This window comes from Hylobates moloch, unplaced genomic scaffold (assembly GCF_009828535.3).
Source record: "Hylobates moloch isolate HMO894 unplaced genomic scaffold, HMol_V3 SCAFFOLD_22, whole genome shotgun sequence".
NCBI lineage: Eukaryota > Metazoa > Chordata > Mammalia > Primates > Hylobatidae > Hylobates > Hylobates moloch.
The window spans coordinates 27,752,576-27,776,975 of record NW_026652297.1 but is presented as its reverse complement, the minus strand read 5'-3'; the positions used below and the strand labels follow the sequence as shown (position 1 = coordinate 27,776,975).

General features: G+C 46.1%; 1 protein-coding gene across 1 annotated transcript in view; it reads left to right on the top strand.

Moving 5' to 3' along the window:
• Window positions 1-3,342: 3,342 nt before the first annotated feature.
• The window catches only part of PEBP4 (phosphatidylethanolamine binding protein 4), a 228,160-nt gene continuing 207,102 nt past the window's right edge, over window positions 3,343-24,400 (top strand). The window contains 3 exon segments of the mRNA XM_058433407.1: window positions 3,343-3,489; window positions 16,722-16,858; window positions 24,245-24,371. Of these exon segments, the coding sequence (XP_058289390.1) occupies window positions 16,728-16,858; window positions 24,245-24,371 (258 nt within the window). The 5' untranslated portion in view covers window positions 3,343-3,489; window positions 16,722-16,727.

Genomic DNA, 24,400 nt, shown 5'->3' with positions numbered 1-24,400 from the left:
CACCTGGTAGCTCAGGAGGCAGGAGGAGCTGGGACAAAGTAGGGCCCTGATTGTGTTTCCTATGGGAAGGAAAGAAGGAAGGGGCAGGTTGAGTGGCTGAGCTGGTTGAGGATTGGCTGGTTTTGTTTTTTTTTTTTTTTTTTTTTTGAGATGGAGTCTGGCTGTCGCCCAGCCCAGGCTGGAATGCAGTGGCGCGATCTCGGCTTACTGCAGGCTCCGCCCCCCAGGGTTCACGCCATTCTCCTGCTTCAGCCTCCCCCGTAGCTGGGACTGCAGGCGCCCACCACCTCACCCGGCTAATTTTTTGTATTTTTAGTAGAGACGGGGTTTCACCGTGTTAGCCAGGATGGTCTCGATCTCCTGACCTCGTGATCCGCCCGCCTCGGCCTCCCAAAGTGCTGGGATTACAGGCGTGAGCCACCGCGCCCAGCCGGATTGGCTGGTTTGCATGATGTTGGTGTGGGGTGATTTAGGGCAGGGGGAATATTGGCTTGGTGTGACAGTAGATAAAGGAGGTGGTTGGGGGTTGGGGAATGAATTGGCTGATGTGCACATGAAAGGCAAGTTCACAGGGAAGTTATTTACTGTCTCTAGGAATTAGCTAGCCCTGGGAAGGACAGTCTTTTCTAGGCCAGCAGGGCCCTCAAGATGTCAAACCATCATAAAATACAGAAAATTAAAAACATAGCCAGGCACGGTGGCTCACGCCTGTAATCCCAGCACTTTGGGAGGCCAAGGCGGGCGAGAGTTCAAGATCAGCCTGACCAACACGGAGAAACCCCGTCTCTACTAAAAATACAAAATTAGCCGGGGTGGTGGCACATGCCTGTAATCCCAGCTACTCGGGAGGCTGAGGCAGGAGAATCGCTTGAGCCCGGGAGGCAGAGGTTGCAGTGAGCCGAGATCGCGCCATTGCACTCCAGCCTGGGCAACGAGAGTGAAACTCCATCTCAAACAAAACAAAACAAAATAAAAAAAAAAACATGATTGGTTGGGCACAAGGGCTCACACCTCTAATCCCAGTGCTTTGGGAGGCCAAGACAGGAGGATGGCTTCAGTGCAGGAGTTCCAGACCAGCCTGGGTAGCATAGTGAGACTCCCATCTCTACAAAAATTTAAAAAATTAGCTGGACATGGTGGTGTGTGGACTGTAGTCCTAGCTATGTGGGAAGATCCCTGGAGTCCAGGAGTTCAAGGCTGAAGTGAGCTATGATTGCACCACTGCACTCCAGCCTGGGCAACAGAATAAGACCCTATCCTCTAAAAAATTTTTTTTAAAAAACATGATTAACACACCCTCCTCTTTAATCTGGGAGTGCTTCTATGACTGAACTCAGCACACAGTTGGTGATTTTTCTTTTTTTTTTTTTTTTTTTGAGATGGAGTTTCACTCTGTTGCCTAGGCTAGAGTGCAGTGGTAGTGGTGTGATCTCAGCTCACTGCAACCTCCACCTCCCAGGTTCAAGCAATTCCCCTGCCTCAGCCTCCCAAGTAGCTGGGATTATAGGTGTGTGCCACCACATCTGGCTAATTTTTTTTGAAGTTTTAGTAGAGACGGGTTTTCACCATGTTGGCCAGGCTGGTTTCAAACTCCTGACCTCAAGTGATCCACCCGCCATGGATTCCCAAAGTGTTAGGGTTACAGGCGTGAGCCACTACACCCGGCCCACAGTTGGTGATTTTTTCTGTGTTTTTTTGTTTTGTTTTGTTTTCTTTAGACAGAGTCTCACTCTAGGCTGAAGTGCAGTGGCACAAACATGGCTAACTATAGCCTCTACCTCCCAGGCTCAAGCATTCCTCCCTCCTCAGCCTCAAGGTGTGCACTACCACACATGGCTAATTTTTTTTTTTCTTTCTTTCTTTCTTTCTTTCTTTCTTTCTTTCTTTCTTTCTTTCTTTCTTTCTTTCTTTCTTTCTTTCTTTCTTTCTTTCTTTCTTTTTTTGTAGAGACGGTGGGGGGGGGGGGTGTCTCAATATGTTGCCCAGGCTGGTCTTGAACTCCTTGATTCGAGTAATCCTCCCGCCTCAGCCTCCCATTGTGTTAGGATTACAGGTTTGAGCCACCACACCTGGCTATTTGTTTGTTTGGATGCTCATCTCCGTTCCTAAGCTGTGAGCTTATCAAGAGCGGGATCTTCACCTTGTTCATCTTTGCACCTTCAGCACCTGCCGCATGCCTGCTATTTATCTAGATTGAATACAAGGACTCTCTAGCCTGGCTGCATATGAGAGTCACCTGGGAAGCATTTGAAACCCTCCATGTCTAGGCTTCACCCTCCGAGATTCTGGTCTAATTCACCTGTGGTGGGGCCAGGCATTGGTGTTTTTCAGGAATTCCTCAGGTGGTCTACTGTGCAAAACTACTGGGTAAGTGTTTGACTTCTCATTGATTTGTTGATTTTCCTGGGAGGAATTCTCTAGAAAGAAAGTAAGGAGATGGTTCCAGGTGTGGTCATTTAAAACACAGCAGGAAACCCAGGACCTGAAAACCACGTATTTGCCCTGGGCTTAGTTACCTGATTGGCAGAACCTTCCCCAAGTGTGAGCCAGCCTGAAAGACCTGGGTCTGAGCCAGGTGGTGGTGGTCTCCACTATTCTGCAGGCTCCAGGCCACACTTGTTGGGGAAGGGGACGATTCTAAATCCCTCCAATGGCCAGGTGCTGTGGGTGGCTCATGTCTATAATCCCAGCACTTTGGAAGGCCAAGTTGGGTGGATCACCTGAGGTCAGGGGTTTGAGACCAGCCTGGCCAACGTGGTGAAACCCATCTCTACTAAAACTATAAAAAAAAAAATTAGCTGGGCATGGTAGTGGGTGCCTGTAATACCAGCTTCTCAGGAGTCTGAGGCATGAGAATTGCTTGAACCTGGGAGGCACAGGTTGCAGCGAGACCAGATAGCGCCATTGCACTCCGGCCTGGGCAACAGGAGTGAAACTCCGCCTTAATCAATGCCCCCAGACTGGGAGCTCTGAAGATAATTGTCAATCCCAGTCTCTCCCGTCTGTGGCTGAGGGCCTGGTGCTCTCCGTGGTCAAACGTTGGACATCTTTCCCTGGACACTGGTCTCAGTGGTTCCTCCCTCCAACCTTCTGCACCTGTCTCTGCGGCCTTCTTTTTCTGCATCTCTAGCGTCCGTTCTGCCTAACTCTGTGCATCTTAAAAGGAGAAACGGTAAGAGAATTGTCTTTGCAGTTTCCACTCTTTTTCCTTAGAATCCTTGGAAGGAGGAATGCTGGCAAACCCACCCATTCTTCTTTTCCTATTCTCTCCTGCCCTACATATCAGCTCCTCCCTGGAACTCCCCTGGAACCTTCTCCAACTGTCTCCCTAACCGCCAACGGCTCCCTCCTCTCCTGTGGCTCCAGGAACCTTCCTGAACCTCTCAAACTCTCAACATCCGCTGGCTCTGATTACCTTAAGGGCTCAAACTGAGGGTCACCCTGGAGGGAACTTTCTCCCCACGTTCTCCAGGCCAGAAACCTGTCAAGGTATGTACATTCCCGCAGCCAGCACCCAACAGCTCCCACACTGTTCTGGGCAAGAGACAAGGGCTTTTCTCCCCTGTTTGTGTGAGGTAGGAATTTGCTTTGAGAGAGAGGAGACAGAGGAGAGAGAAAACACCTTGGCCTAGGGAGCTGTTAGAAATTCGTGGTAAAGGCTGGGCACGGTGGCTCATGCCTGTAATCCCAGCACTTTGGGAGGCCGAGGCAGGCAGATCACCAGATCAGGAGATCAAGACCATCCTGGCTAACACGGTGAAACCCTGTCTCTACTGAAAATACAAACAAATTAGCCAGGCGTGGCGGCGGTCACTTGCAGTCCCAGCTACTTGGGAGGCTGAGGCAGGAGAATGGCATGAACCTGGGAGGTGGAGCTTGCCGTGAGCCAAGATCGTGCTGCTGCACTCCAGCCTGGGCGACAGAGCAAGACTCTGTCTCAAAAAAAAAAAAAAAAAAAAAAAAAAAAAAAAAAAAAAAATTCGTGGTAAAGGTGGTGTTTCCAATTTTTTCACTCTAGTGTGATATGAGCACATCATTTGAGGCATTATTTGTGACTTTCTTCATGGTGTTTCTAGGTGCCTGTCTGTGAGCCTCAAACATTTCTCTAATTCTCCTCAGAAAGGCCGCTTTGGTGAATTTCTCACTGCCTGAGTTTTGGGCTGCGATGAGCCTCACTGATTTCAGGCAGGCCGTACTTCTGACAGATTTAGTGAGTTTCTTTCCTCTGTGAGGTCCTCATTCCCCCTTCCATGATATAGGAAGAAGGATCCCCATTTCCTCCTATCCTGAGAAATGTAGGGGGGACCGGAGATTGACTCTGTCCCTGCAAAGAGAGGCAAGGTAAATACATAGCTTCAGTAGGCTCCGAGTTCAGTTCTCATCTCCACCAGATGGACAAAACGTTCAACTTTTCAAGGGTGATTGCGTGAGGCACCACCATTTCATAGCCCCTTTGGAGCCTGCCATTCCATGGGTGAAGTGATTCATTAATACATGCAATGTGCATCTATTAATGAAATGGGCTTATTAAGTCAACTGTCGGTTGCTGAGACCAACAAGCTGGGGCTACCTAAAAGAAGAACTTGTGTCCCTCAAGTGGAAAAGTCCTGGCCCCCAGCCTCTGGCCCGAGGTCTAGCAGGACCTTTGGATAAATGGAGGGGTGAGGGAAGGGGTCAGAGCTGGGTTTATCTCACAGACTCCTGACTCCTGGGGAATACAATCGTTGGGAAAATCCAGCCCTGGAGCTCTCTTTGCCAGCCCCATCATTGCCACCACGAATTCCTCTGTCTTCTGCTTGATAGAAGGAAAGCAAACATCTCTTAAAACAACAGCAAGTGCAGATACCCTGTAACAGAGCATTCCCCATTCCTTCCTCCCATTTCTTAGACATTGCTAGCATTCATGCACTTAACAATAAGCCATAATCGCTTGAGACATTCTTGTTCTTAACTATTTTAAACAAACAGTTATCTATAAGGCCAATAAGAATAATAAAACCAAAATATTTTCCTTTACCTCCATTTAGTCCATCTTTGATGTCCTTCCATTCTTTGTGTAGAGCCAAGGTTTCATTTTCCTTTTCATTGAAGGGCTTCTTTTAACATTTCATGCAAGGCAGGTGTACCGGCAAAATCTTCTCTCAGTTTTTCTTTATCTTCATATCCTCTCCACCTTTGAGGAAAAATTCCGCTGGATACAGATTCTAGGTTGATGGAAGTTTTAACACTTTGTTAATATTTCACTCCATTCTCTTCTTGCTTTCCTGGTTTCTGATGGGAAGTTTGATGTAATTCTTATTGTTCATTTAGAAGTAAGCCCCACTCCCCAAGAAAAAAAAGAAATTATATTTTTATACTTTTACATTTCAAGACAATTTTCAAATTGGTCATCTGAAATGAAAGGTACATTAAAAAGCAACAAAGAGTTGGTAACAAAAGATGGCCCAAGTGCATGTTGGGTGACTTTGGAATTCTTTCTCTGCTTTAAGTAGGACAACCAAAGGTCAGAATAGTTCCTTTACAACATACGGTTTTTATATGTGCGTGCTTATTTATGTAACGATTTATTAAGCATCTGCTATGTTCATAGTGCTGTGGGGAATGCAGAGACAAATGGGGCCCTCACAGGATGAAATATGCGCACAGAAAACTAGAGCAGAAGGCAGAAATCAATGAATGGGAGGTGGGAGGAGCAGCTCTGCTCCTGGAGCTTCAGTGAGACCCACATCTATAATGGGGGGGAACGTGACCTTTAGGAATTCAATATCCACCCCTCCCTCTCTGATTTTCTCCCTTTCCCAACTCCCGAGGGGTAACGGAGCACCTGCTGGTCCCAGGCACTGTGCTGGAAGACACAGCAATTCATAGGCTACATGGGGTCCCTCCTCTATGAAGGTAACAGCCTAGTGACAGAGAAATACAAGTAAATAAACAAAAATGGCCAGCTACTATTATACTATCCTGGTGGAAGTACTGCAGATGCTGTCTGCAGATATGACAAGATACCCAGGAAGGTACCCTAAAGGAAGTGATGTTTAAATAGCACATGAAGGTGAGCAAAAGTAAGCCAGGTGGGTCATGGGGCAGGAGACAAAGGTGTCCATTATAGACAGAATGGTTTGTGCAAAAAGGCCTAGAGGTGGGAGAGAGCATAGCTGATTGGGAAGACAAAGAGTAGTCCACACAGGCTGAACAAGAGGTCTACACAGTGAAGAGGATGGAGTGGCCAGTGTTGCTGAAGGGGGTTCTAGAGAACACTAGTTCCTGGGATTTTTTTCTCTCTCATTCTGCAGGTTGTCTCTTCACTGTCTTGATAGTGTCCTTTGATGCCCAAAAGTTTTCTATTTTCATGGAGTTCAATTTGTCAGTCTACTTTTGCTGCCTCTGCTTTTGGTGTCCTATGTAAATCAATGCCAAATCCAATGTCATGAAGCTTTTCCCCTGTGTTTTATTCCAAGAGTTTTGTGGTTTCAGCTCTTATATTTAGATCTTTGATCCATTTTGAGTTAATTTTTATATCTGGTGTAAAGCAAGGATCCAACTTCATTCTTTTGCATGTGGCTATCCAGTTGTCCGAGAATCATTTTCAGCACCCTTGCTGAAAATCATTTGAACACACACACACACATACACACACATACACATATACACACATACACACATATGAGGGTTTATTTCTGGGCTCTCTAGTCTATTCTGTTGGCCTATTTATCTGTCTTTATGCCAGTACCAAACTATTTGGATTACTGTAGCTTTGTAGTAAGTTTTGTAATCAGAAAGTATGAGTCCTTCAACTATGTTTTCTTTTCAAGATTGTTTTGACTATTTGGGGTCCCATGAGATTATATATAAATTTTAGGATGGGTTTTTCTATTTCTGTAAAAAAAAAAAAAATTGGCATTTTGATAGGAGTTGCAATTAATCTGTAGGTCACTTTGAGTAACTTTGTCATTTTAACAATATTAAGTCTTCCACTCCATGAGCATTGAATGTCTTTACATTTGTTTATCTCTTCTCTAATTTATTTTAGCAAAATTTTGTAGTTTCAGTGTGCAAGTCTTTCACCTCCTTGGTTAAGGTTATTCCTAGTTTATTCTGCTTTATGTAATCATAAATAGAGTTGTTTTCCTAATTTCCTATTTGAATTCTTCGTTTTTAGAGCAAAGAAATGCATTTGATTTTTGTTTGTTGATTTTGTAAATTACTACTTTACTGAATTTGCTTATTAGCTCTAACAGTTTTTCTTTTTTAAAAAATTCGGGTTTTCTATATGTAAGATTGTCATCTGCAAACAGATAATTGTACTTCTTCCTTTCTAATTTGGATGACTTTTATTTCTTTTTCTTGCATAATTGCTCTGGCTAGAACTTTCTATTTATGTTGAATAAGAGTGGCAAATGCATGCATCCTTGTTCCTGATCTTAGAGGAAATCTTGAAGTCTGTCACCATTGAGTATGTTGTTATCTGTGGGCTTTTTGTATATGGCCTTTGTCATATTGAGGAAGCTTCTTTCCCTTCCTAGTTTGTTTTTACCATGGAAGTGTGTTGAGTTTTGCCAAATGCTTTTTTTGCATCAATTGAGATGACCATGTAGTATTTTTCCTTCATTCTATTAATGTGGTGTTATTATGTTGATTGGTGTTTATATGTTGAATCATGCTTGCATTCCAGAAATAAATCTCACTTGGTTATGTTGTATAATCCTATCACTGTACTGTTGAATTATCTATGCTAATATTTTGTTGGGGACTTTTGCATCAGAGTTTCTAAGGGATATTGCTTTGTGGTTTTCTTTTCTAACTTTGGTTAGAAAGTTGGCTTTGGTATCATAGTAATGCTGGCTTCACAGAGTGAGTCAGGGAATATTCTGTCCAATGTTTTGGAAAAGTTTGAGAAGGATGTGTGTTCATTCTTCTTTAAATGTTTGGTAGAAATCACCAGTAAAACTATCTGGTTCAGAACTTTTCTTCACTGGGGCATTTTTGATTACTGCTTCAATCTTCTTACTCGTTGTGGATCTATTCAGGCTTTCCGTCTCTTTATGATTCAGTCTTGGTAGGTTTTATGTTTCCAGGAATTTGTCCATTTCATCTGGGTTATCAAATTTATTACATAACCAACAACCTTACCCATTGTTTATATTAATCTCTTATCACCCTTTTTATTTCTGTAAAATTTTATTTATATTTTTATTTTTATAAATTTTAGAGTAATCTCTTCACCTTCATTTCTCATTTTAGTAATTTGAGTCTTCTCTGTTTTTTAATTAATCTGGCTGAAAGGGTCAATTTTACTGATGTTTTTCAAAGAAACAACTTTTGATTTTGTTGATTTTCTGTTTTCTGTTCTCTGTTTTATGTCTTTTGCAATCTTTAGTATTTCTTTCTGCTAGCTTTGGGTTATCTTGTTCTTTTTTTTTTTTTCCTAGCTTGTTAAGGTGTAAATTTAGGTTGTTGATTTGAGATCCTCCTTCTTTTTTAATATAAGCATTTACAACTTCTCAGTGTAAGCTTTTATAGCTATTTTACAGCATATACAGCTTTCACTGCATCCCATACATCTTGGTATGCCAGTTGAGTTTCCCTTATCGAAAACACTTGGGACAAGAAGTATTTCAAATTTCAAATTTTTCAGATTTTAGAATATTTGCATATATGAGATATTTTGGAGATGGGACCTAAGTCTAAACATGAAATTTATTTATGTTTATATACACCTTATACACAGCCTAAAGATAATTTTATACAATATTGTTAATAATGTTGTGCATAAAACAAAGTTTTGACTGTGACCCATCACATGAGGTCAGGTGTAGGATTTTTCACTTGTGGTATTCCATAGGCCTTCAAAGTTTTGAATTTTGAAGCATTTCAGAATTCAAATTTTTGGCTTAGGGATGTATTGTGTTTTTTGTTTTTGAGACAGTCTTGCTCTGCCGCCTAGGCTGGACTGCAGTGGAGTGATCTCCACTCACTGCAACCTCCGCCTCCCAGGTTCAAGCAATTCTCCTGCCTCAGCCTCCCAAGTAGCTGGGATGGGACTACAGGTGCCTGCCACCATGCCCAGCTAATTTTTGTATTTTTAGTAGAGACATGGTTTCTCCATGTTGGCCAGGCTGATCTTGAAATCCTGACCTCAAGTGATCCACCCATCTCGGCCTCCCAAAGTGCTGGGATGAGAGGTGTGAGCCACCATGGCCAGCCAGTCTCCTATTTCTCTAATTGGTCTTCTGCCTAGTTGTTCTATTCACTATTGAAAGTGGAGTACTGAAGTCTCCAATTGCTTTGTTAAGCTACCTATTTTTCCCTTCAATTCTACCCTTGTATGCTTATATATTTTGGATCCCTGATGTTTGGTGCCTATAGGTTTATAACTGTTATATCTTCTTGGTGAATTGAGTCTTATCAATATACAATGCCCTTCTTTGTCTCTTGTAGAACTAGACTTTAAAGTCCGTTTTGTCTGATATTAATATAGCCATCCCTGTTCTCTTTTCGTTACTGTGTACATAGGATATCTTTTTAAATCCTTTCTCTTTCAATCTATTTGTGTCCCTAGAGCTAAAGCAAGTCTATTGTGGACAGTATATAATTGAATCATTTTTAAAAAATCTAATCTGCTGGTTTAGAACTTTTGACTGAGGCATTGAAACCAATTAAATTTAAATTTAAATCCATTTACTGATAAACAATGACTCAATGACTTATTTTGCCATTTTGTTGTTTGTTTTCTGTGTGTTTTAGCTCTTCTTGCTTGCTTGCTTGCTTGCTTGCATTCTTAAGAGATGGGGTCTCACTATGTGGCCCAGGCTGGCCTCAAACTCCTAGGCTCAAGTGATCCTCTCACATCAGCCTCCCAAGCAGCTGGAACTACAGGCATGTGCCACTGCATCTGGCTGGTTTTCAGCTTTCTGTGTTCCTCATTTCCTCCATTTCTACCTTTCTTTACATTTAGTTGATTTTTTTGTAGTGACATGTTTTATTCACTTCTCATTTCCTTTTGTGTATATTCTATAAATACATTTTGTGGTTACCATGGGAATTACATCTAACATCCTAAAGTTATAATGATCTAATTTGAATTGATACTAACTTAACTTCAATTGCATACAAATATTTTACTTATACAGCTCCGTGCCCCCCATTTTGTTACCAATGTTACAGTTTACATTGTTATATACCCACTAACATAGATTTATAATTATTTTATTCATTGTCTTTAAATCCTATGCTATAGTTTAGATATTTGTGCCCTGCAAATCTCATGTTGAAATTTGATCCCCAATGTTGGAGGTGGGGCCCAATGGGTGGTGTTTGTGTCTTGGGGGCAGACCTTTCATGAATAGAATGCATTTCCAGGGGAGTGCATTCTCACTTTATTAGTTCCATGAGAACTGGTTGTTAAAAAGAGCCTGGCACCTCCCATTTCTCATTCCTGCTTTCTATTTCACTGTGTAATTTCTGCACACTCCAGCTTTCCTTTCCCTTCTAAAATGAGTGGGAAAAGGCTGAGGCTTTCACCAGATGCCCAGTCTTCTGGCCAGCAGAATTATCAGCCAAATAAACCTCTTTATCAATTATCCAGCCTTCAGGTATTCATTTATAACAACACTAAATGGACTAAGACATCCTGTATTTAAAAGTGGAATTACAAACCAAAATTACAATAATACTGGCTTTTTAATTTGTCTGTGTGTTTACCTTAAACAAAGGTCTCCACATATTTCTTCACCTAGTTTCAACTTACTGTCATCTTTTCATTTCAACCTGAAGGTCTACTTTCAGCATTTCTTGCAGGGCAGTGCTGGTGGTAATCAACTCCCTAAGCTTTTGTTTATCTGGGACTTTCTTAATTTCTCTCTTACTAATATTTTGAAAGATACTTTTGCTGGACATATAATTCTTAATTGACAACTTTTCTTCTTTCAGTACTTTATATCATCTCAATGCTCCCTGGGCTTCAAAGTTTCTGCTGATAGATTGGCTGATAATTTTATTGAGGATCCCTATGCATGATGAGTCTTCTCTCTTATCGCTTTCAAAATTCTGTTTGTCTTTGGCTTCCAACAGTTTGATTCTAATATGTCTCGGCGTAGGTCTCTTTGAGTTTATTTTACTTGAAATTCCTTGAGCTTCCTGGGGCCTTAGATGGTCTATTGTATGTCTCAATCTGTAATCTTTGTCTTCAGTGTCTGAAGGTCTGTAGTCACTCTGCTGTTTTCATAAGCAATGCTGCCCTTTTCCGTTAGGCAAAGCAGAGACTAGTCCTGTAGGCAGACCCCAGACAGATTAGAGCATTGCACATGATGGGTCTGGCTCTGCTTCTTTGAGTTTAAGGGAGAGCTGGGGCTTGAGCTACTATCTCCTCCAGACCAATACTGCTGGCAGTGGAGGTGGAACAAGGTAGAAAGAAAATGAAATTTCCAACTTTTTTTTTTTTTTGGAGATAGAGTCTCGTTCTGTTGCCCAGGCTAGAGTGCAGTAGTACGATCTTGGCTCACTGCAATCTCCAACTCCTGGGTTCAAGCGATTCTTCTGCCTTATCCTTACAAATAGCTGGGATTACAGGTGCCTGTCACCATGCCAGCCTAATTTTTGTATTTTTAGTAGAGATGGGGTTTCACCATGTTGGACAGGCTGGTCTTGTACTCCTGACCTCAGATGATCTGCCCACCTCAGCCTCCCAAAGTACTGGGATTACAGGCATGAGTCACCGAGTCTGGAAAAATTCCTATTATTCTGAAGGAGGCTTTTAAAAATTTTTTTGAGACGGGGTCTCCTTCTCTCACCCAGGGTGTGGTTAAGGAGGCTTTCCTTGATTAGGCATTTACTTGGCTGCTCTAACCTTTGGCTGTTTTCCAGAGCTTCTATAAAGTTAGTTCATCCACTTCTCTCTCTGTCTCTCTGCGTGTGTGTTTGTATGTGTGTTTAGCTTTCCATGAGGGAACAAGAGCTTGGAGCTTCCTAATCATCCATTTTGCTGACATCCCCAGGATGATTTTTTAAAACAGCTTTATTACTATATGCTTCACATATCTCACAATTCATAAATTTTGAAGTGTATAATTCAGTGGTTTTTAGTATATGTATAGATATGTGCAACCATCACATAGTCAATTTCAGAACATTTTCATCACCTTTAAAAGAAACCTCATACCCTTTAGCTATCATCCCCATACTTCTCATTCACGTCTTACCCTACCTCCACCTCCAGCCTTAGCAACCACTAGTCTACTTTCTGTCCCTATATATTTGCCTATTCTGGACATTTCATATAAATGGAATCAACAATATGTCCTCTTTTGCGACTGGCTGCTTTCACTTAGCACAGTGTTTTCCCCCATGGCTCCTGGGCCCCACCCTGGGCTCTGTAGAAGGCACAGGATACTGAGAGTAGAGTGGGAGCAGGATTGCATGACGGAGTAGCCAGATCATTGGACTGTTCCAAATTTGAAGTTGCATCCAACAGCTGCAATGCGAAGATAAGGGGGAAGAAATTGAAGATGTTAGCAAGTGAATAGTACAAAGATTTGCAAGACCCAGGTACCAGAGGGGAAGGTAGTCAGAACAGGTAAGGAAAAAGGAGAGTGGTCAAGGGATCAGAGTTTAGAATCAAATGAAAGACTAAGTGCAAAGAAGTAACAAGAGGGTAGAGGAAGGAGAAGAGATGGTGATCAGAAGAGCTGCTTGAAATTAGCTGGGCATAGTGGTGCGTGCCTGTAATCCCAGCTACTTGGAAGGCTGAGGCAGGAGAATCACTTGAACCTAGGAGGCGGAGGCCGCAGTGAGCTGAGATCATGCCACTGCATTCCAGCCTGGGTGACAGAGCAAGACTCCCTCTCAAAAAAAAAAAAAAAAAAAAAGCTGCTTGAATTTAATATTTTAGGGATGGAGCAATTTGTAGTGATGAAAATGTCCAAGAAAGTGGCCATGGGAAGGGAGGCTGGAAAAGAGGGAAGGGAAAATGTTGGTAGAGGCATCCAGAATAGGCAAATTCATAGAGACAGAAAATAGATTAGGGTTGTCAGGGGCTGGGGGTAGGGAGGAATGGGGTGTTACTGCTAATAAGTGCAGGACTTCTTTTAGGTTGATGAAAGTGCTCTGTACTTTGGTAGTGGTGATGGTTGCACAAGCTTGTGCACATACGAAAACCCACTGGATTATACATATTAAAAGGGTGAATTTTACGTGTGAATTCTATCTCAATTAATTTTCAATTAGGAATCAATGAAAAGAATTCAGGGGAATTTGTTCACTACAGTTTAGAGATTCCAGAGGGCCTACGTGGAAAGGTTTAGGAGAGAGAGAAAGAACAAGAGTCTGTGTCTGGGTAGAGAAATGAAGTGAGGCCTGGGCAGTGATTGGAGGGTGTCAGGCACAGGAGGCCTGGAGGGATAAGAAGGGAGTGGAGAGTTTCAGCAGAAGTGGTCCAAAAGATCCCAGTAGCTGGAGGGACCAATGTGTCTCAGGAAGCCACAGGTTTGGCTTGAATGGTGGTGTCTGGAGGTGGTCCCAGCCCAGGTAACTGAAGGAAGGGAGGGGGACTTCAAGGGTGGGCACCAAGAAATCTAGCAATGGGACTTTCCAGGAGCCGGGGTGGTGATGGGGAGGGAGAATTGTCACTCTGCGAGCTTGAATACGGCTTTCAGATCTTAGGTTTCAAGTATGAATCAAAGTCCTGAAAGTCCCCAAGAGAAAGATCAGGTTTGAAAATCCTGAGAACCACTGCATTCTGCCAGATCTCTCTGCACAAAAACAAGCCAGAGAAGGTTAGATAAATAAGCAAAAGGCATCCAGGGCTAGGCCAAACAGAGTGACTAGTTTCCTACTGATGTTTTTACAGAGTTAAGACCTGTTAAGTGAAAATGAGGATGATGAGAAATGGAAGTGGCGTGTATCATGCACTTAAACAAGAATTTTATTAAGCCTCTGTATACTCCACGTAAGGTGCTCAGAATGCTGGACAGTCTCCGTTCTGCCTCCCAGAAGCTTATAGGCTGGGCGGGTGAGGGAGATACTATCACTAAGCACGTAACCATAAAATAATTTATTATAACTATATAAGAATAATGAAGAAAGCAGTAAGGTGCTCTAATTGTTTATAACAGGAATCTGATGGATCCTAGCAGTCAGAGCAAGTTTCTCTTAGGAAACGACATTTCAGCTACCCCCCAATGAAGGTGGGAAACAGGGTCAGTGCCTGTCACAGCCCTGGCATAGAAAGGAGCTTGAGGAACCCGCCAGAGGTAACACGTGAGAGGAGGAGGAAGTCAGCTAGAGAGACAGGAAAAGCCTGATCTCGCAGGGCATTGTGGTCCACTTGAAGGACTCTGGGTCCTTCTCCCAAGAGTAAAGGGAATGTAGAGGGAGTGAGTGAGAGGCAATTGAGCAGCTACAGAGTGCAATGGAGCCAGGTAGTTAAGAGCATGGACTCTGGGCTGGGTGTGGTGGCTTACGCCTGTAATCCCAGCACTTTGGGAGCACACAGGTGGATCACTTGAGCCCAGGAGTTTGAGACCAGCCTGGGCAATAATGCAAGACCCTGTCTCTACAAAAAATACAAAAATTAGCCAAAGCCGTGGTGTGCCTGTACTCCCAGCTACTTGAGAGGCTGTGGCAGGAGAATCCCTTGAAGCCCAGAAGGCGGAGATTGCAGGAGCCAGCATCACCCCATTGCACTCCAGCCTGGGCGATGAGAGTGAGACCCTGTCTCAAAACAAAGCATGGACTCAACGGACTCAACCCAGTTTCCACAGGTTCAACCAGAGCCTGGGGTTCAAATTCCAGGTCTGCCACTTCCTGGTGACCAAGATCAGGTTTTAACTAATGTCGCTGTTCCGTCTCCTCCTCCATAAGATGGGGTGACAATAGTGCCTACTTCCAAGGATCGGCATGAGGATTCGGAGATAAAAGTGCCTGGCACGTGGAGTAAGGAAGAACCGCCACTGGAAGTGGGCTCAACAGCAGCTACCTGCACTGTGGGCTCTCCCTTCCTCTAGGCCGCCATCACTGTGCTAAAAGAGTTGACACCCAGAAAAGTTGAGGCTTCTCTAGTGGATGCCATTCGGAAGATGAGTTTCTTGGTCTTGGGCAGCCCTTCTGGCAGCATCTCCTTGGCTGTGGCTGTACTGTGAGCTGCATGCAGACAAGGCCATGCTCAACCTATACCCCAGGGCCCAACATGGGGCAGGCACATGGGAGGTGCTTAATGCCTATGAGTGAAGTGGGTTGCAAAGGAATGAATGAATGAATGGATCCGTGAGAGAATACTTAGACTATTCATAAATTATTGAGCATTTACTTTGTGCCAGGCACCTTACTGAGGGCTTAACCTGGTTGATTTCATTCTCACAGTGGTCTTGTGAGGAGGCTACTATTAGACTCTGTCCAGCAGGGGAGATCTTGGGAATACATTTTCTGGCTGGGGGCAGGGGGAGTCCTGGTTGTACTTCAGAAAGCCTAATGATTGAGAAATGTGTTTAATATGTAGCCCCAAAGTGGGGCTTTTTGCTACAGTTTGGGATCCTGGAGGCAGGAATAGAGCCAGAAAGCAGACTATGCTGAAAGTAGTTTCTCTAAAGGTCTAGCTGCGTGTACTTTACAGCGATGATCTCATATTCCTTAGCAAGGCACCGCGGTGACAGGAATTATTTTACTTGTTTGTGAAAAGGAAAAGTGGTGTGTTCTAGGGAGACACAGTGGCCTCCCCAGCATCCAGAGAGAGCTCAGAGCAGAAGCCAGGCGTCCTGAGTTGCTGGCACGTCTCTCCCACCCCCGCCTCTGAGAGGCAGAGAGCAGAGCTATTAGAAAGGCTGTGGCAAGCTGCCTTTGTTCTTCTCCCTGCCCACTCAGGCTCTAACCAGAGGCCCACACGCACCTGGTGGCAGGACTGTTCCCCAGGGGAATGCAGGCAACAGTCCCTGGCTCCCCTTCCTCCCGGTGCAGCGCTGGGGCAGGCCACCCCTTTCTGAGCCCCAAGCAGCTCCCCAGACCTCCTTCTCCAGAGATGATTATTTTGGGAGAGTGCTGAGTTCAGCACAGCTGCAAGGTGCACCCAGATGCACCCTTCTGTCTTCAGCTGGCCCTTAGGAGCTGGCCTCGGGCTGGGGTGCGCCTGCCCCCACCCCCTGCAGCAGTCCCTCCTACACAAGGTCACTGTGTCCAACCACCTCCACCTTGGGGAAGCCCACAGGCTGTGGAGACAGGTGGTGGAAGAATGGGGGCCAGGAGAGTCAGAGCCGGTCCGAGGGGCACAGCCCAACTCCTAGCCCTGAGCCTGAGGTCACCAGCTTCCCAAGGCTTGCCTTACAGCCAAGGAGCAGGCTGGCCTTTGGCCAGCTGACCATCCCCGGGCCAAGAGCAGGGACTGGACAAGGAGCTGCACCGAGAAGCTTATATAAGCACTTCTACTTTGCAGCCTGCTCTCTGCCCTGGCAGCCAGGACAAGAGTGACAACAAAGCTGTGTCCTGCCAGGGGAGGGGCCTCTGCCAGGAATGTACATTGAGTCCAGCTTGGAGGAGGCCCAGGTCCTCCCAAAGTACTTGTGTCCGGGTGGTGGACTGGATTAGCTGCGGAGCCCTGGAAGCTGCCTGCCCTCCTCCCTGTGCTTAACCAGAGGTCTCTATCCTGCCAAGTAGGGCCCTGGGGTGAGGGGCACAGGTAGTGGGCAGGAAGCCCCCTGCCAGGGGATCCAGCCGCTCTAAAGTTCTTTCTGTTCCAGGTGCCCATGGGTTGGACAATGAGGCTGGTCACAGCAGCACTGTTACTGGGTCTCATGATGGTGGTCACTGGAGACGAGGACGAGAACAGCCTGTGTGCCCATGAGGCCCTCTTGGACGAGGACGCCCTCTTTTGCCAGTAAGTCAGGGCAGGCTTGGAGGCGGGAGGCACAGAGGCTACTGGGCAGGTAGATCGCAGGGAGGGGTATTTCCAGAACCAAGGAGCACCATCTCCTGAGCCTGATTTTATGGGGAAGACAGAACACATGTCAGGTCTAGAGACTACCTTGATGGAGGATGGCGCTGAGAAAGGGACTTAGAAACAGACTCCTTCCTGCCTTCCAGAATGCACCTCTCCCAGGACCAGGAGGGCTGTTCATGTGGTCGGCTCTGCTTGGGCCCTCCAAACCTGGGGGGTCTTTGCAGGGGCAGGAGGCTGAGACCCTCAGAGAGATACCCAGAGAGAGACCATCCCTCCCTACAGCCTGAATGCCCACTCTCCCCAGAACCCCAACAAAGAGGCACTTTAATGAAAGAAGGTGTATGATTAGACCCTTCCTGTGTGAGAGGTTTTCTTTCAATGATGGGACCCAGGAGCGTTTGTGCAGGGGCCCTTTAGGAATCATGGCACTGGATGGAGTTGGGCGACGAGGCTGGCTTCCTCCCTTCCAAGGGCACAAGCTGCTTCTACTTTGGGTAAGCTGGAAGGCCTGGCATTTGGCTCTCTCCTCACCAACTCTGCCAGTTAGAAAAGCAAGCCTTCATTTGTCTGGACCGTGGGTCATCCTGAGGACTCCCCAGGCCCAACTGATGCCAAACCTCCCTGCCTGTTTGGTGACTGAGGAGGGGGACACCTGGCTGAGCCCATGTGTGAGAAATGAGAGAGGAAGAAAAAGAACTTGACTGCTTACTCTCTTCTGTACCTTTGAATTTTCACAAACATTACTGTTCATGAAAATGTTTTTCTTTTTTATTTTATTTAAAACATTTTTGACAAACATTACTTTTAGAATCATAAATACATGTTTTCTCTTAAAGTTATGTAGTTGAATCCTTCTTAAAAAGTAACATTTTGGTTGGATGAAGTGGCTCACATGTGTAATCCCAGCACTTTGGGAGGCCAAGGTAGAGGATCATTTGAGCCCAGGAGTTTGAGACCAGCCTGGGCAACATAGAGAGACTCTGTCTCTACAAAACAGTTTAAAAACTAGCCAAGCATGGTGATGTACACCTGTAGTGCCAGCTACTCAAGAGGTTGAGGTGGGAGAATCGGTTAAACCCAGGAGGTCAAGGCTGGTCTGAGCCATGATTGCACCACTGCATTCCAGCCTGAGCAACAGAGCCAGACCCTGCCTCAAAAAAAAAAAAAAAAAAAAAAAAAAAGTACCAAACTTTGCTCATGTCAGTATATTTTGGAAAATCTTGTTAAATGGTTCTGGATGTAGGCCGGGCATGGTGGCTCACGCTTGTAATCCCAGCACTTCGGGAGACTGAGGCAGGTGGATCACGAGGTCAGGAGTTTGAGACCAGCCTGACCTACACAGTGAAACCCCATCTCTACTAAAATAAAAAAAAATAGCCAGGCATGGTGGCGCACACCTGTAATCCCAGCTACTCAGGAGGCTGAGGCAGGAGAATCCCTTGAACCTGGGAGGTGGAGGTTGCAGTGAGCCGAGATTACGCCACTGCACTCTAGCCTGGGCAACAGACCAAGACTCTGTCTCAACAAACAAACAAACAAACAGACAGTTCTGGGTGAAGTTTTCATGTGGAAGGATGAAGAGGAAGAGGTGACCAGCCTGAGGCTCCGGATGCCCTAGGCTCTGCCCTGCCAAGATCACCTCTTGGTGCCCTGGTGACCCATGCATGGGGGGACACGTGGGAAGTCCCAGGGCACCTTCTGTGTGCCAGGTGCTCCGCCGGTGCTTGGACTCCTTGACTCCTTTCACTGTTGGTAACGAACCTACAAGGTCTGTGTTAGCACCCCCATTTTGCAGATGAAGAGTCCCCAGAGGTTAAGAAACCTGCCCACAGTGTTTACATAGCTTAAAAGTGGCAGAGCCAAGATCTAGCCCCCTTGTCTGACTCCATACTCATGCTCTTTCCCTATCTGCTTCTGACGACTTTCACCCCGGGTCCAGGGCTCCAAGACTCAGTCAAGGGGGGCCATTCTCAGGACTCCCAGAATACACCAGCAGGCCCCCAGTCTGAGAAAGAGACTTATGACCCTAAGGTTGCATGCCAGGCAGGTGTCTTTTGATTTCAAGCCATCATTGCAAAAGAGGAGCTTTGTCTTTATTGTCACTGAAGATTTCTGTTTGGAAGAGATCATCATGAATAATGATGAAATGAAAAGTGCATCAAGGACAGATCGGACCCCTGAGGAGACAGCAGGACCTCCTGCGCTGACCCCCTCCTCAAGATCCCCACTCAGCTCAGGCTCTGACCTTGGCAAGAGATGCCCCAGAGAAGGCACTCCTCTCGTGGGCATTTGGAGTCTACCAGGGAACTCTTAAAGATTGGACTCAGTGCCTAAAGGTATTAATCTATAAGGGAGGAATTTTATGTACTGTGACAAGCAGTGAGACGTTGTTAAGAGTAAAGCTTCTCGGGAATCAGACCTTCCCTGCTTCTGAGATACCCCAGACTAGACCAGCAAAACCACCGAGAGTCCCAACCCTGGGCTCAGTCGCAGAATTGAAAGAACCATGATCCTTCAACCCTGCAGCCAGGAGGTGAATCCACTCAACAAACGCCACCTGCTGCTGCCATCCATTCAGCCCTGAGCGCTCCCCTAGGGATGGGAGCTGCTGCTCAAGGCGTCCTGCTTTCTGGTGCTGAAAAGCTCCGTTCTTCGGAAAGTACATTCTTATCCCAAGGCCCTGCTGCTCTTCTTGAACATCAACCCACCTTTTCCAGTGCAGATCCATGAGGTGCACAAACTAGTCTAGTTTCTCATCTTCTTTGTGGTCATTCATGTGTGTGGTGACAGATGCCATGCCCTGCCCTGCCCCTTCATCCCCAGCTCCCCCCAACCTGGGCAGTCATCCCCCAGTCCTTCAGTCTCTCTCAGGGGCCTTGGCTACTCTTCTGTTTAAATACATTTCTTTTAGAGACAGAGTCTTGTCTGTCACTTAGGCTGGAGTGCAGTGGCCTGATCATAGCTCACTGCAGCCTTGAACACCTGGGCTCAAGCAATCCTCCTGCCTCAACGTCCCGAGTAGCTGGGACTACAGGTGCATGCCACCACACCTGGCTGTTTCTTATTTTTTGTAGAGTTGGGAGTCTTGGTATGTTGTCCAGGCTGTTCTCAAACTCCTGGGCTCAAGCAATCCTGCTGCCTCAGCCTCCCAAAGTGCTGGGATTACAGGCATGCACTGCCGTACCTGGCTTGCTGTTTTTCAAGTGGGGTGACCCACACTTTCACAGTGAGCCCCCTCTTCAAGGCAGCCTCATATCCCATGTATCTTTTTGTCATCCTCACTGTCTTAGTTGTTCAGCTACTATAACAAAATACCTTAGACTAGGTCATTTCTAAATAGCAGGAATGTATTACTCACAACTCTGGAGGCTGAGAAGCTCCAAAATCAAGGTGCTAGTGGATTCAGTGTGCGGTACAAGGTTGCTCTCTGCTTCAAAGATGGCACCTTCTTGCTGCGACTTCACATGGTGGAAGGGAAGGGCAGCTCCCTTCAGCCTCTTTTATGAGGGTGCCTTTTATAAGGGTGACTTAATCACCTCCTCCAAGTCCCGCTTGTTAATACCATCATATTGAGGATTAAATTCCAACATATAAATTTTGAGGAGACACAAACACTCAGACCATAGCACTCACTGAGGGGCAGCTGAAATACTAAGCCCTTCATACAGGCACAGCTGAGAAGCCATGTTTTTAGAGACAGGGTCTCACTGCATCACCCTCTGCCACCCAGGCTGGAACGTAGTAGCAGGATCATGGCTCACTGCAACCTTGACCTCGCAGACTCAAGCGATCCTCCCACTTCAGCCTCCCATATAGCTGGACTACAGATGCGTACCACCACACTTGGCTAATTTTTTCTATGTTTTATAGAGACAGGATCTCACTACGTTGCCCAGGCTTGTCTCTAACTCCTGGGCTCGAGTGATCATCTCACCTCAGCCTCCCAGAGTGCTGGGATTACAGGCTTGAGCCACCACGCCCGGCCCTTGTGATCTAATTCTTGCTATGACAAAGAGACTCACATGACCACCTAGGTCAAACTGAAGCCTGGAGGAATGAAACAGCTCACTAGGGAAAACAGGAAAACGTGTGGTGTGGGGAAGAAAGTGCAGCCAAGCCCACTGTACTAGTTCTCTGTTGTACACAACAGGTCACTCCAACATGTAGCAGCTGCAAATAAGTATTGTCCTACAATTTCTCACTCATCTGGAGATAGGAATAGTGATAACAGCTGCCTCAAGGTATGGTTGCATGAAATGAAATCATACATATGTGATGTCCCTGATCTATTGGGGTGGCCCAGTAAAAGTCATGCCCTTCGTCCCCAGTCCCTTATGTAGCAGGTTGCAGTGAGCTGAGATTGCGCCACTGCACTCTAGCCTGGGCAACAGACCAAGATTCTGTCTCAAAAAACAAACAAACAAACAAACAAACGGTTCTGGGTGAAGTTTTCATATGGAAGGAGGAAGAGAAACATAGTTGCCTCTCACAAGTGGGATCTAATTTTCTAGGTGCTCTGCTGAGTGAGCCGAGGGGCTGGCAGGCTTCTCGCTCTGAGCAGTGCAAGGTCAGTGCCCCCGTACGCAGGAGAGGTCAGCTGGGCCAGGGTACAGCAGGCCTGGGCCGCGATAATGGCCCCTTAAGGAGGACCTCAGCGGTTCCTGGTGTTTCCCACAGGAAACATAAGCTCACTGCTACCCTTATGTAGCCAGGGCCCCTGATCTTTTCACTCCACTGTCTAGGGTGCCTCCAAGTCTTGTCAAGGAGATCAGGAAATCCCCAAACTCTCCAGATGGAAATTAGAATGAATTCCATGTCAGGTAAACCACAAGCAGCAAGGGCACACAGGAAGGTGGCACCTTTGAGATTTTCTGGCTTGAATGCAAGTTGTTTGTTTTTGAGATAGGGTCTTGCTCTGTCACCCAGGCTGGAGTGCGGTGATGCAATCATGGCTCACTGCAGGTTCTAGCTCCTGGGCTCAAGTGATCCTCCCAAGTAGCTGGGACCACAGGTAGGCACTACCATGGTTGTTTGTTTTGTTTTGTTTTGTTTTTGTTTGTGTTTTTTAATTTTTGGTAGAAACAGGGTCTCACTACGTTTCCTAGGCTGGTCTCAAATTCCTGGGCTCAAGTGATGCTCCCACCCCAGCCTCCCAAAGAGCTGAGATTATAGGCATGAGGCACCGTGCCTGGTCTTGAATGCAAAATTTAAAGTCTATTTTCTCACTAACTTTAATTTTTGATTCAGCTCACCTCAGGTTTGTCCAGGTCGTCTTGTAAGTAGATTTGATCATCAGAATTGTTGGTTACCAGCTCTGTGCCATCTGCAGGTCAAATAAATTTGTCTCTGTGTCCTTCTCCAAGCCTTTGCTAATGCAGCTGAGCAGGGCAGAGGCCTGCACACGCCCCTTTCCCATCATCCTAGGTGGGGCAATATGCTACCTTCAAACGCTGGCCTGGCAGTGCCCTATGGGCATGAAGAGAGGGACAGGGACAAGACCCAATCCCTGGTTCCCTGGCACGTGCCCTGTCCTTCAGGGCACTCTCTGTGGCTCTGTGCCCACCTCATCAAATAACAACTTGCTGATTTTGCTTGTTTAATTCTTTTGATATTTACAACAATTCCACTCTGATAAAAAGGGGAGAGGTGTTATGGGCATGAGGGCATCCCTCCACCCTCAGTTTACCTCCTCCCTACCTCTCAGTTTTCCCATCCTGTGCTGTTTGCTGTCTGTCTCTCTGCCCTTGGAGGGTCCCCTCTCTGCCTCGCATCTCTCTAGCTGCGGCAGCAAGGAGTTGCAGCAGAAATAAACCAAACGGTCCTTAAGATGATGCTAGGAAGATAAAACTGGTCGCCTAAAACTTCTCCAAAAGCTGTGAAAATCTTGCCATCCACCAAGAATTGCTGTAAATGCGCAAAGAGTTAGAAGAAACAAATTTGCTCAGCAAGCCCGTGACTCATCTTGCTTCCACTTTCTGAGACCAGAGCACGTGACTTCTGGCATTGGGGGTGCTGGCCCACCGAAGTGTCCTGGGCCGGGGCTGCCAGGTGCTGGGGGCTCAGCGGCCTTTTGCCCAAGGCTGGACTTCAGGAGCCACTGGAAGGGTGGGAGGTGGAAGGTGGGAGGGGCAATGCAGGGTTCCCCACCAGGAAGCTACTCTTGGCCTACTCCCAGGCCCCAGGTTCAGGGAGCTCTCCCTCCAGATCTGTTCTCCAAATTACATCCTCACAGGGTCCCCTTAGGCATCACCCCCAGCAAGGCACTGTGGACAGCTGTGGGTGGCTACTGGCAGGCTGTAGAGCAGCCTACCCATGCAAGGTGTTAGGAAAGGCTGGGGACCTGCAACACCCACTCCCTACCCACAACCCTTCTCTCTCAGTGATGTCTTAACCCCACATTAACCCTACAGAGGACTTAGGCCATGGAGATAAATTATAATAGAAGGGCAAGAAAAAACAGTTTTTTAAAAAGTCTTTGAAAAGTCTTACCTACGTTCCTGAATTTCAAATATAAGCATGCACTTAAGGCCACCCTGGTGCAGTCATGGCCTGGCCCAGCCTGCCCTGCCCTGCAGGCTCTGTTGCTTTGCTCTGCATCATATTTTCTTCCCTTCCAGGAAGCCACATTCTCAGAACCCTGGTGCTGTTCGGGCCCTGCTTCTCAGGGAGCAAATAGCTGAACCGGTTTATTCATACTGACAGTCTTAGTGAGCCAGTGTTTTACCCCCTGAGGGATGTTTGCATTTTGAAAGAGAACCTAGGCTATGGTCCATGCTTAACCCAAAGAAGCCAGTTCTTCACCTAATGGGATTTCAGGCATGGGGAGCTCTTGATTGTTTAGGGGAGAGGGAAGGTCTATGCCCTTGAAGGAAGGTATGCTGACTTGCTAAGCCTTTCTTTCTGTAATAAGAATGTTCCTGAAAAGCAATCTATAGGTATTGTTTTTATAAACTCAATCCTACTTTAAAGATACTAAGTTTGCCTAAGGATATCTGTTCTTCTAGGGAAGTAAACGCTGATGATAATTAATATTATACTTTCTGATGACTTACAACGTGCCAGGTTCTGTTCTGACCATTGACCACCACTTTTCTCCTCACACTGACTCCATGAGGGAGGAATTATTAGTGTCTTTGTTTTACAGATGAGGAAACTGAGGCACAAGGAGGTCAAGTAACTCTTCGGTCACACAACTAGTTAGTGGCAGGTTTAGGATTTGGTCCCATTTCACTTTACATTCCCAGTAGTGCTAGACTGAAGCCTTGGGAACCTCAGGCTCCCCTAAAACCCTGACACAGGGCAACCTCCCCTCTGTCTTCATAGGGGCCTTGAAGTTTTCTACCCAGAGTTGGGGAACATTGGCTGCAAGGTTGTTCCTGATTGTAACAACTACAGACAGAAGATCACCTCCTGGATGGAGCCGATAGTCAAGTTCCCGGGGGCCGTGGACGTGAGTGAGCAGGGTTGTGTTAAAGCGGG